The 12,745-nt window shown below is 42.0% G+C and overlaps 1 protein-coding gene across 6 annotated transcripts in view; it reads left to right on the forward strand.

Annotated features, from left to right (window-relative positions):
* Positions 1–12,745, forward strand: part of BLTP3B (bridge-like lipid transfer protein family member 3B) — a 52,976-nt gene that overhangs the window by 24,460 nt on the left and 15,771 nt on the right. For 3 of the 6 annotated variants that reach the window (XR_014784346.1, XR_014784349.1, XM_084810163.1), the window contains exons 13-16: positions 1,469–1,662; positions 3,876–5,368; positions 6,062–6,237; positions 7,583–7,710. Coding sequence is in view for 2 of the 6 variants with exons in the window: in XM_084810163.1 (XP_084666289.1) it covers positions 1,469–1,662; positions 3,876–5,368; positions 6,062–6,237; positions 7,583–7,710 (1,991 nt within the window). In the remaining 4 variants the exon portion in view is untranslated. Of the gene's footprint in view, positions 1–1,468; positions 1,663–3,875; positions 5,369–6,061; positions 6,238–7,582; positions 7,711–9,333; positions 9,381–10,222; positions 10,432–12,745 lie in introns of those variants that run through there. The other 3 variants (XR_014784348.1, XR_014784347.1, XM_084810164.1) reach the window with 2 other exon arrangements.

Consider the following 12,745-nt stretch of genomic DNA (forward strand, 5'->3'; position numbering starts at 1 on the left):
TGATGTACACTTGAAAAGGCTAAAAATAGTGTTCAAGAAAATGTTTCTCTTCTCTGCGTAAGATTGTTTTAATATTTAGTGCTGATCTATAAAATAAAGAGGAATTGGATGTTTCCTATATAGACAGTCCGAATGGACTTCATTGAGGAAAATAGCCTTATGATTACAGTGCTTTATCCAAAGGTGTGACCTATGCAGCCCCTCTGTTTCCCCACTCCAATCAAATATGTATGTGTTTTGTGTGAGGAAATGGAAGTGTTTTCTGTTCATGCAGAGTCTCCAGCTGTATGCAGGTGTTAATTTTTCTGCCTGTTAATGATAATATTGTACAGTTATCGATACCCACACACTTGCTTGTCCTACATATTTTCTGCCCCAAACTAATTTTTGAATTTCTGTTGTATGCTTCAAATAGTACATTCTAAAAGCTAAAATTAGTTCCCAGCACTGCTGCAATAAATATATGTATGTTTGAAGGTAGCTGTTAGTGATCATGACAAGTAGCAAACATCTCAACATAGTCTTCTCTCCCCTCCCCTCCCTCCAAATTCCTGGAACAGTTTGGAACAATGTTTACATATTTTAAATGTGTGACAGGATGAATGCTTATCCAAATAGCCATGTGTGTATAAGCCCCTTGGGGGGGGGGGGGGAGTACAGGGCTGCCTTCCCATTTCAGCAATGCCAGGCCATTTGGGAACATTAATTCATTTTCCTTTCCAGATTCTGTAGAGCAGAAATTTGTGATTCAATCCTATTCAGTTTTACCTCTCCTATTAAATTTTACCTCTCCTCTCATTCCTTTCGGACTAGGAGAAGTGCTGTAACTGAGAGAATTATTAGGCTTTCCCCATGCGTTAAGGCTGTTTCCCTGCACCTATCATGGTTACCAATATATAAAATGAACACACACATGCACATACACGTGTATATAGTGAATTTGGGTGCTGAGTTAGGATGGCTGGGTAGCTAAAACGGGGCTACTGAGAAACCAGAGGGAGGTATCAGCATACTCAGGGGAACCTCAAGGTTTGCAGAAGTAGAAAAAATATTGGGGGAGGAGGACCAAAACAACCCAATGAGAGAACTAAGCATGTGCAGTAGCCAAAATGCTGAGTCTCTGGGGAGAGTGGAAATGGAATGGAGTAACCTGAAAGAGGGCATGGCTCACTAGAACACTGAACAGGGGCACTCCACAATGGAACAGTATGTTGCAGATCCAACTGGTGTTTATGCTCTTATCAAACTACCATTGCTGGATCAGAGCTGGTGCCACAGCAGCTTTAAGGGGAAGTAATTCTCATTCTTCAGAGATAGTATTCTGTGTACAGCCTGAAGATTGGCTTTCCAAATTTGCTTTTAATATGGCCACAATATTGGATTTAGGTTGTGTTAATGTCCTCAGCCAGATGTTAGAGATATCTGGTTATTTTTAAATCTTTTTAACATAATTTTGTTTTTCTTTTAGTCCCAAGTCCAAACCTTTACGCTCAGCTAAATGCTCTGCAATTCACTCTGGATGAGAGGAGTGTTCTTTGGCTAAACCAGTTTGTGCTAGACCTGAAACAGAGCCTCAGTCAGTTCATGGCCATGTACAAGTTAAATGACAGTTCAAAGTCGGAAGAACATGTTGATGTTCGAGTTGATGGGTTAATGATAAAGGTACAGTTTGCAAAGATACAGCAAAATTGCTCAGTATTGTATTCCTGCAGTGAATTAAGCATGGCAACAGTCTGAGTAAAATAAATGTTTTGTAAATGCGGAGCAACTTGTGAAATGCAAACCACACATGATGCACAAGATTTTTCCCCTTGCCCTCTTAGTTCTTATTGGACACTTGAAGCTTCCAATTTCATTAAAAAAAAAAATCTAGATCATTTGGCTGACAAAAAAATGGAGCCTGTTTTGGGAAACACTTCTCAGTGTAACATTGGATACATACAACATGTCCGACTGCTGTGATTGTATAAGGGAAGACCATTTGAGGTGTTAGTATGCACGACAACTTTAAACATAACTGAAGACTAATTTTCTCAAAGTATCTGGCAATTGGGGGAGAACATACAAACTTCTGTAAGTATCCTTTACATTAAATGCTAATAGAAGTCTCAAAGCTCAGATGGGGCAGGAAGCTAGAATGCTTGGCACTAAAAGAGATCTTATAATGGACATATTTGAAACCTGGAGCTCGAAGAATTAGTGAGATATGATTTATCCCTGGAAATCTATAGGAAGGACAGGAAACTGCATTTTTGTTACACATGACTATTGACTTAGTCTAATAACCTAGAAAACTGAAATAGGAATAAACTGCAGAATCTCTGTGAGTGGAAATTTTATTTATGGTTAAAAATATCTCTAAACCAGATACCAGGGCAGTGTACAAGAGTGTGATCAAAGCCATGCAGGATACAGTAAAAACAATAAAACAGCATAATAGTAAGACACACACACCCAAAGGCAGCAAATACAATAAACATACGAGTCATATCAACCAGTTAAAACATCTGGGTAAACAAAAGGTTTGAACTGCTGCTAAAAAGACTGCAATGTCAGTGCCAAGGGGAGGGGTACTCCACTATCTGGGCACCCCAACAGACAAGGTTCTCCCCCATGTTGACACACAATGTACGCAAGGTACTTGGAGAAAAGTCTCTTTGTGATCTTAAGGCACAGGCAGGCTCATACAGGGAGAGGCACTTCTTCACGTACTTGGGTACCACGTTGTTTAGGGCTTTAAAGGTAAGTACTAGTACTTTGAATTGGGCTCAGAAGGGCATCCTGTGCAGTTCGTTCGGAACCGGTGTAATGGGATTTCAGCTGGCTGTACTAGTTGCAATTCTGGTTGCCATATTCTGTGCTAGTGGAAGCTTCTGAGTCTTTTTCAAAAGCAGCCTCATGTGCACACATTGCAGTAATACAATTGGGAGGTTACCAGAGTGTGAGCCATTGTATCAAAATGACCTAGAAATACTAGATCTGAAAAGTATTTTAGCACTGGAGGGCATACAGTTCCCCCCAAATGGAAGCTCTGAGGGTGATCTCAGGTTGGAGAAAGGAATCAGGCAACCAAATGAAAAAAATGTAATAATGGATGACTTCAGCTGCACTCACATTGTTATGGCCTGAATGTAAATTTACCTAGTCAGACAAACATTTCTCTATATAAGTGACTATATTTTGGAACAGTCGGTCATAAAAATGTCTAAAAGAGAGGTGATTCTGGACTTAACCCTGAGTGGTGCCCAGGATCTAATATGAGATATGTTACCAAACTACTCAGAAATAGTGTTATCACATACAGCATATATAAGTGGAAAGCTGCTCAAAAGGTCCAGCTCAAGGTAACAGTACTTTGCAACTAATGAAGTAGGCTGTAGTCTACCAATGTCACAATAAACTTGTTAGTCTTTAAAATGTCATAAGACATTCTTCTGGTGTTTTATTTGCCAGTACATATTTTATCCTTAATTTAGTCATCATTAAGGTAACTGTTCTGAAACTTTTTGCAATTATCCCCCTTGAACATATTGGTCTTGTTTGTACACCCCTTGTGCAACCCCCACACTCCTTCATCATCTGTTTTAGCTCTTATAGCCGATCCCAGTGCTACTTCAGCTCCAGCCTGAAGTAGCAAGACTGCCACAGTAAGGGACTCCCAACTCTACTCCCCTCTTTCAGCAAGCCCTGTGAAGTTACAGCCCAAACTTTGGGAAGCTATGAAGCTTAACCACTTCTATGCATATTTATAATAAGATAGTCAGTTTTCACTCTAGTATATACTCGCGCCTACAGTTTGAGAAACACTTTATCAAAAAAATCTGTCCTCTTACCAACTCTGGCTTTGTAATGACGTTTTATGTTTTTCATTGCAGTTCATCATTCCGTCTGAAAGGAAACAAAACCATAGGGATGATCCATGTGAAATTTCCATTCAGAGTTCTGAAATGATTGCTACAAACACTAGGCACTCGCCCAACTGTAGACACTCTGATTTGGAAGCAGCGTTTCAAAACTTCAAAGACTCTGAATTTTTCAGTAGAACTTTTACAGGCTTTCCAAAATCCCCTGACTGTTTTAATCTTCTACATCCAATCTTCCAGCGACATGCCCATGAACAAGATACAAAGATGCATGATGTCTATAAAGGTTTTATCACCCCCAAACTGAATAAATGTGCACTTAAAACGTCTGCTGCTTCTGATGTCTGGGCAGTGCATTTTTCCCAATTTTGGGTAGACTATGAAGGAATGAAGAGTGGGAAAGGACGGCCAATAAGTTTTGTGGACTCATTCCCACTTACACTGTGGATTTGCCAGCCCACAATATTTGAACAATCACACAAAGAGCCCTCTTTTTATAATCAGAAGCCTCTTAACATTCCAAAAAGTGACTCTAGTGACCTTGCTAGTCGACTGCAGCGCAAAAAACTTCTGAAAGAGTATTATAACACTGAGACTGAAGCCTTGACCAATGGTATTGAAAACATGTGCCCTCCCAACACCATTTTGGGAACACAATCTGCACGTTTGATATCTGATGCTGATATTCACATTCTTGTTCACATTCAAAAACACGTGAGCATGCAAATCAATCATTACCAGTATCTTTTCTTACTCTACCTCCAAGACTCCCTTGTATTGCTCCTTGATAACCTAAGGAAAGATGTAGAGACTGTGACAGGGAAACCTGCAAAACAGGCAGATGTCTGCATTGGGATCTTACTGAAAACTGCAGATGTAGCTCTGTTGCTCCATCCACTGATGCAAGGAAGCATCTGCAAATCTCCTGTTCTGGATGAAGGAAGTCCAGTGGCATCGGATCTCTCAGCCATGGAAAATGGAGAAACTTCTGGATCAGAAAGCAAGCTTGTTCCTGCTCCTCCTACACAGATGAGCAATTCAGATATTAGTGTTGTAACTGACTGTAGGTCTGTGAGTCTTGATTACTGCAAAGCCGTACCAACGGAACCGCTTTTCAAATCAGATAGTGATATGGATTTGCGAAGGAGAAGTTCTTTCTCAGATGATGCTTCAGAAAAACTTCTGTGGAAAATAAATGAAGAAAATAGTAGTGGACTCTTCAGTCAAAGTGATTCAGAAGAAATTTGTGAGTCACTAAGTGACAAGAGTAGTACATATGCCAGGGATTTGGTTACTGCTTTAGGTTGCAGAGAAGATTCTGTTGAAATGCTGATGGACAAGGAGGATGACAAAAGTGTTTTTTCAAATAAGGAAAGTGGAGCGGGAGGCTCACCTCTTAAATTCACCGAGTTAGAATCTGATGCTGTGTGGCAGTCGGAAGAGCTTGAAAGTGACAAAGAAAAACTAGCTACAGCCAAAATGCTTGTATTTCAGTCTTCGCTAAGGTATAGAAAATGTTAAGGGCTACAAAATTAACTAATAGTTTAAATTCAGGTGTTGGAATTAACATACTGAAGTAAGAGGACTCATGTATTTTGAGACTTAAGGCTGGACCACGTAGTACCATCGTTAAGAAGCTGGAAATGGTCCCTCTGTAATAGCTTCTTCTAATATGTAGTCTATTGTATAGACTATATTGTATGTAGTCTATATAGTGTATAGGTTGGAAGAGTTCCTGGTATTTAGAAAAGGGTTAGACGGTATCATAGTTTATTCACTCATCTGTCACATTCATGTCCTACAGCAGTGGCAGTAAAACACTTCCAAGATGACAGTAGCCATGCACATTGTTCAGCCTTCCTAGAACAGTTGCTTTAGGAGGCTTGCAAACAATGCAGATGCCCATTGGAGGACCTTCCCTTATCCATGCCCAAATGTAAGTTAAAAAAATACAGACAAATCGCCACTAATGATGCCCACAGACTGCTGTCTCTTACCTATTTACAGGAGAATTATCTAGAGTACAGAAGTCAAAGATGGATGAATAACTTTACTAGGCTGAAATCTTGTAACTTGAGATAATTATTTTATATTTTTACCAGCATTTGTTTTAATTTTATACTCTGGAGGATTTTGATTTTCTTTTGCAGTTTTTTCCACCTTAAGTAATAATTTCCTAATATCTTTATATTAAAAAGTGGAAAGCCTAAGGAACCCTGCCAGTCCAACCTCCCTGCATTCTCTGTTTCATATAAGAACATGAAGAAAAGTCCATCACAAGTCTCCTTGGATACCATTTCTACTGATAGCATGTTGTTGGAGGAACACTATTTGGAGAGTGATGGAAGTGATAGCCACAGCTTTTTGGAGAAAGGTAAACGAACTTACTGAGACATTTTTTAAACATTGAAATAACGGTGGATTAAATAGTCTGTTTTGATCATTTTTTTTTATTTCACCAGTGCTTAGTACTAGCTTTAGTTTATATTTAGAAAATAAAATGAAAAAGGAAGACTTAATCATTGTAGATTTCAAAGGTACAGTTTTTGACATCTTGTGGAATATCCATAGTTGGGGATACACTGTACATCATTGGCTGAGTCCTTTAATTTGGAGGGTTGGTTTACAATATGGCTGATGAGTTTCCACTTGACATTACTGCCAACATAATTAATCCCAGCCAAGCAAACCATATCCTTAGAGTATTCCTCCTAGATAAATTGTTAATTATAGCTAAATTCTATCAGTGATTGCATGGCCAAGTTCTCATTATACAAATGAGGCATTTTATTACTGAGGGTGGAGTCTATCTTGGTGTTGAGCATATATTAGCATACAGTGCTGTGGATGTCTGTTTTTTATGAAAAATTCATTTGAGAGAAATTGATGGGTTAAAGTACAAGGAAGGTCTTAAAAGTTCAGCTTTCTCTGTAGTTTTCTATCAGGGAGCAGAACCTTGTTTAGTTAAACTCATAGTTTGCCTATGTGTGCTTGCCTGCCTAGAATTACCTTCTGAAGTCTTCTTTACATCTTGGGACCTATCTATATCTGGGGGATTGTATGTTTGCTACTTTTAGGGGATGATTGTATTCTTAAAATGGGCGCATACTACCTGTGATGCAAATGCATGATCTATATAATGGCTGCAAACATGCTTTTGTTTCTAGTAGAGCATGCTAACCCTTGTATGCTATTCTGGAGGAGTGTGACAGTTTGTGCTGTGGAGGACTAACAAAACCTCCCCCAAATTTGTTGTTTTTGAGAAATATTTGAAAATTTTTGATGCAATCTATGATCACTCGTAATGCACCCCAGTCAGCTGGATGACTTGCAAGGGACTACTTTGCATACAGTATTCCTGGGCTGTAATGCATGGCGGGTGCATTATGGTTAGGTAGATGAGCTTAATTCCAGCTTGTCAGTATGCCACATCCATAAAAGCTAAATAATGGACCAGTGAGTGTAGTTGTTCCCTTTATATCCTCCTGCTTCCCAGCTTAAACAGGAGAATTTAATCAAATGGTTTCAAATGGTTTGAAACTAATCTGTGTGCATTCTTCTGTAGTTTTATATTGGTTTTCTTTCTTTTGATTTGGAGTTAGATTAATATGCATTTAATGTCCACATGTGATCTGTTCCCCCTTTTAAAACTAGTGAGGTAGCTTCAACAAATATAAACGTCTGTCTTTTTTTTTTTTTTAATAACATGGATATACAAGCTATCTTATCAAATAAACCAGTGGAAAATATTGCTGATGAAAGCACAGTGAATGAGAACTATGGTGGATCATCTCCAGATGTCCTCAGTGCAGCTTCAGAGAATGCTCAGGATGCTAATGAAGAAATGGTAATGCTCCCCAAATAAGTAGGGCATTTTCATATGTTTCTACCAGATGGGGTTGTTTGGGCAGCTCATTGGTTGGGAAAGCTGAAATGTTGCTAGTCTGAAAATAGTGAAGTGGTGGGGCATAGATGTAAGTGTGGGTGGCATGGTTTGGACAGAGAGACTGGGTTTGCACATCACACTAATGCACACTGGGTGGTTGTAGAGTAACTCTGAACCCGGAGCGGTTTTCCAGTTGTGGGTAGATTTGTGCAAACAAGCCATGCTGAGAACCCATGGCTTGTAGTAGAGTTGTTTAGGGTGACTTGTTCTCAGGGTGGTTTAGTGTGACGCCTGAACCCAGCAGGGCGATTTTTTCATAGGTTGTCAGGAACAGCTAGAAAGCCTGTCAGCAAGAGCAGCAAAAATCACTGCGTCTCCTCGCAATCTTGCTAGCACCACCACCATTCTCCCTCATCTCTTCTCTGCCCCAGGATGAATTTTTAATTTTTTTTCATAAGATTCTTGAAGAAAGCACACCAGAGAGTGTCCCAAATGTGTTTGCATTTCCCCCCCACTCCTGCAACAAGTGCACAGAAGTGAATGACCACTGCTTGGAATTTTGCATTTCCCCCTCCATTTTACGGTCCTGCCATGAGATTTGCACAACCTTCCCTTTAGTTTTACTGCTTTGCCATGAGTTTTATGCAATGTCCCCTCTGTTTAACTGCCCTGCCATGGATTTTGCATAATTTTTGTGATCCCACTCAATGCTCTGTAACCTTCATGCACATCTGACAACTAAGCAGTGGAGACCAGTGGAGTGGAAAAGACCTGCACGAAGTGGGGGTGGAGGGGACCTGAAAGCGGTTGGTGGCTGCAGGAGAGAAGGTGCTTTGGGAATGGGGGTGGGGCTTCAGTGTAAGTGCTCAAAATACATTGAGACCCCAGCCCTCATAACTTTTCTAACTGCATTCTTAGCTACAGTTTCTAGAAGATCACAGAGGGGCCATTTTCCTAAAATGTTTGGAAGAAGTTAGCTGGAAGGCCACAGAGGGGAGTGGATGGAGCATAGAGATTTAAGTGCATGCATGCACACGCATGCGCGCACACACCTTTTCTCCTGTTGAACTAGCAGAAAGTGAACAAATTCCTCCATATGTTTCAAAGGGAAGAAAAGAACACACCAAACACCTTCATTGCCAACATCTTTAGTCTGAATTGGCTTGTGTGAGTGTAGCAATTTGGTATATTGCTACCAAAACAGAGATCCCATGGGATGCTTTCACAATTATTTTATTTTTATTAGTTGTAAAAATGTTTCCCCATACAATGCCCAAAGCATTTTATACTAGAAGAAGCTTCTAAATAGACTTCAAGGCAGCTGTAACTGAGTGCATTACAGTAGTCAGGACAAGAGGTAGCCAATACTCTATCCTTCAGAAAGGGAACAACTGCTGTATCAGATGTAGCTGAACAACTGCAGTCCTGGCCACAAACATAATCCTTCAGGGAGTGTGATCCTATTAAGTACAGGTATTCCCACCTCCCCTAGATCTCAGGAAGCACCAGTCATCAACAATTTTGTTTTTGTCTGGATTAAGTTTGTTTGTTTGCCTTTGTCTAACCCAAGACTCTTCTGAATAGGTATTCAAGGCTGCTGATGCTGCTCTTGGATTTGATGAAAAAGAAAGGTAGATCTGGATGTAATAATGGACAACCTCTCCTAGCAGCTTTTTATGCACACTACATAATAGAGTTGACTAGCTGGAGCCATGCAGGACCCCATAGGGCAAATCCCATGGGGCTGAGCAGAAGTCAACCATACCTACACCCTGTATACATCCCAGTAAATGGCAGAAGAATTACTGCAAAGCGGTGCTTCAAAAATCCCTGACTCACTGTGTCTTCTTCTTTGTGGTCTCTGTGACTCACACATATGGGTTATGCACTGGTGCAGAATAGCCATTTGGAACATTCTAGAGCTGAACAGAGTTTTAGGTGAAAGCCCCACATGACCCCTCTACGCATGCTGCAGGTGTGGTTCCCACCTGCCACTCAATTCTTTTTCATCTGCCACAGCAACTGGTGGCATTTGGAACATTCTCACAGCCTTTTTCATTGCAAATTGCAGCTGTCCCCTCCTGAAACTGCTGGGCAGAGTTCCTTCCTTCCTTTCTTTTTCTTACTGTCTTCTCCTGAGGTTTTTTTTCCTTTTTGTCTTTGCCCCTTGTGCATGCAAGGCCTTCTTCAAAAAGTGCACATGCTGTAGTGAGAAGATACCTCCATCTGCTGACCATTCTCTCTGTCCCTTGTTCCTGGGAGAGATACACAGAGTGGACTGTTGTACCCACTGCCAGGCTTTTACTAAGCAGGCCAGAAGGAACAGCACAGCTTGTCTATGTGCTCTATTGCGGGGGGGGGGGGGGGGAGTCCTCAAGGCGGCAGGTAGAGACACACAAAACTGGCCTCTTCACACCAACTCATCCTCTCTCTGCACCAAGCCAGCACCAACCCTCTCTTCTGCTCACTACAGCTTCCTCATCGATGGAAGAGCAATCATCCCCAGTACGAGATGTACCAACTCGTTCTCTGGCACTGGCTTCAGCCTTGCCTTTGGGTTCAACCATCGGTTGTGGCAGCCCTGAGGCTTCAATACTGATCACTGAGACTGAGAAGGTCAAACCTATCAAGTCCCGAAACAAACACCCTACTAATTCTTGGGCACCAGAACCAAAGAAGAAGAAGAAGACTGCACATAGGATTGAATCTGATGATGAACCAACAGTTACACATGTACTAAAGCAGTCAGCCCTGGTACCAATGGTCTGAGAGCCACCTTGTCTTAAGTCCCCAACACCAGTTTTGGAGAAACTACAAACCCCTTGAGATCATAATTTCTCTGATATCCAGTACATTGGGTCAGTGTTGGAGGGTGAATCCAGAGGACAATCCTCTCTAGGACTTTACCAGCTCACCCCCTCAGGACCGTTGTCCAATACCATTCCTTTGTAGGCCCCACTCTCACAGCACCAAGATACTTCACCAGCATCATTCTCTTCTTCAGAGTTTTCTCTGCTATCACTACAACATGCCATGGGACAATCACCAGCGCCCGTATTATGCCTAGTCACTGCCCTACTACTATGATGACCAATTGCGATGACGCCCATGGTGACATCACTTGTCTTCTCAATGGCATTAGGAATATAGGGAAAGAGACAGCCAGCATTACTTCTCCTGCCATTAATGAACTCATTCTCCTCACCCTCCCCACCTGGGCACCCCCAACTTACACTGTGTGACATGCAGGTGTCCCAAAGACCCACAGTACCTAACATGATTAGCCTACCATTTGCACTGTGTCCACCTCTTACAGCTAACTTCTTCCAAAACAAGATTCTCCCCAAAATCCCAGAGACAGCTGTGGAAATTCAGGCACCACCACCTGCCACACTACAGCTTTTAACAGTTACCCCATTGGTTACTCAGACATCACCTGTTACCAACCTGGTGCTACGATCTAACCTGTTCTCTAAAGATTGTTCTTTGGGACAGGACGATTACTGCTCTCATCTGCAGTGGCATCTGCTTCTTCTCCAGATGCTACAGGGATCAAATCCCCTTTCTTCCTAAGATGATGTCAAGCCTTAACCAGAGCAAATACTGTGAATGCCGAAATCTTTGGATCTGGTGATCAATGCTCTTCCTGTTTCATTCATGGACCTAGTTTTCAAGGGAGTGCAACTGGACTTAGGTCCCCCAGTCACCATTCCCATGCTGACCACACTTTTGCATGTCATCAAACAGTTGTGGAAAAAACCTTCCACCATTCCTCATACATCCAGGAAGATGGAGAATTTATACAGGGTTCAGGAAGAAGACTTTTCCTTCCTTTTTAAATAACCCACACCTAACTCCATAATTGTCGAGGCATCCCAGTCCAAGACTAGACAGAAACCCTATTCTGCTCCAGTCAACTTGGAAGGGAGAAAGTTAAATTCGATGGGATGTAAGATCTGTTCCACAGAAGCCCTAGCGCTCACAGCAGCAAACCATGAGGCTTGCATGGCAGCCTATGATCAGTTCCTATGGGGAAAAAGCAACCACTTTCTTTGACCATCTCCTGGAAGACATAAAAAACCTGGCAATATTATTCCAAGTCGAAGCACACTGACTAGCTGGCCAACAAATCAACATAATCCAAGGCTACGGTGGCCACTACATTGCTATGACATCATGCCTGACAGGAGGCTAGATCCAAGGTGGAAGACCACCCATTCAGTGGAGAAGTACTTCTTAGTGCATCCACAGATGAGGCTTTGAAATATGTCCAGAAGATGAAAACATCTGCTCATAACATGGGAATAGGATCCCAATCCTCCTCTACCACCACAAATTGCTCTCACTCATATTGGCAGTGCCAGGGGTCAGTGAGGCACCAGCCAGATGCAACCTGGACCAGACCTAGACCAGTCTCATATACCGCCTTTCAACCAAGACAACCTTTTCAGAATAAACACTGTCAACCCACATGGTGTAAGCACCCTGACTAGTCCAAATGTTGTTTTTGACTTGTACGGGGGGGGGGGGGAACCAATCAGCCCCACTCCTCTCCAGCCTACTCAGACCCTTTCTGCCTGTGATCACAGCCTTAGACCTTCTCAAATCCCTGTACCTACACGTCATTGAAGAGGAGTCCTGTCTCATCCCTTCTGGCTCCCTACATATCTGTGGCCACTCAGTTAGGGCCATGGTATAATTTGCTGCCTTTCTCCAGGGCATTCCACTTCCTTAGCTGTGCAGCCCTGCAACCTGGGCTCAACCCTCATTAAGTACTACCACTTGGACATCAGAGCTCGTACAGATCAGCCTTTGGCAGGGTGGTGGCCTCTACAATCCTGGCATGATATCTCCCTCCTTTGGTAAGTTTATTGCTTATCTGTCACCCATTTGTGTGAGTCACAGTGACTACAAAGAAAACAGGTTGTTTACCTGTAACTGTGGTTCTTTGAGTGGTCATCTGTAAACCCACACAACCCACCCTCCTCCCTGCTTT

This window comes from Heloderma suspectum, chromosome 7 (genome assembly GCF_057233095.1).
Source record: "Heloderma suspectum isolate Gila_16-S chromosome 7, 16-S_ref, whole genome shotgun sequence".
Taxonomy (NCBI): Eukaryota; Metazoa; Chordata; class Lepidosauria; order Squamata; family Helodermatidae; genus Heloderma; species Heloderma suspectum.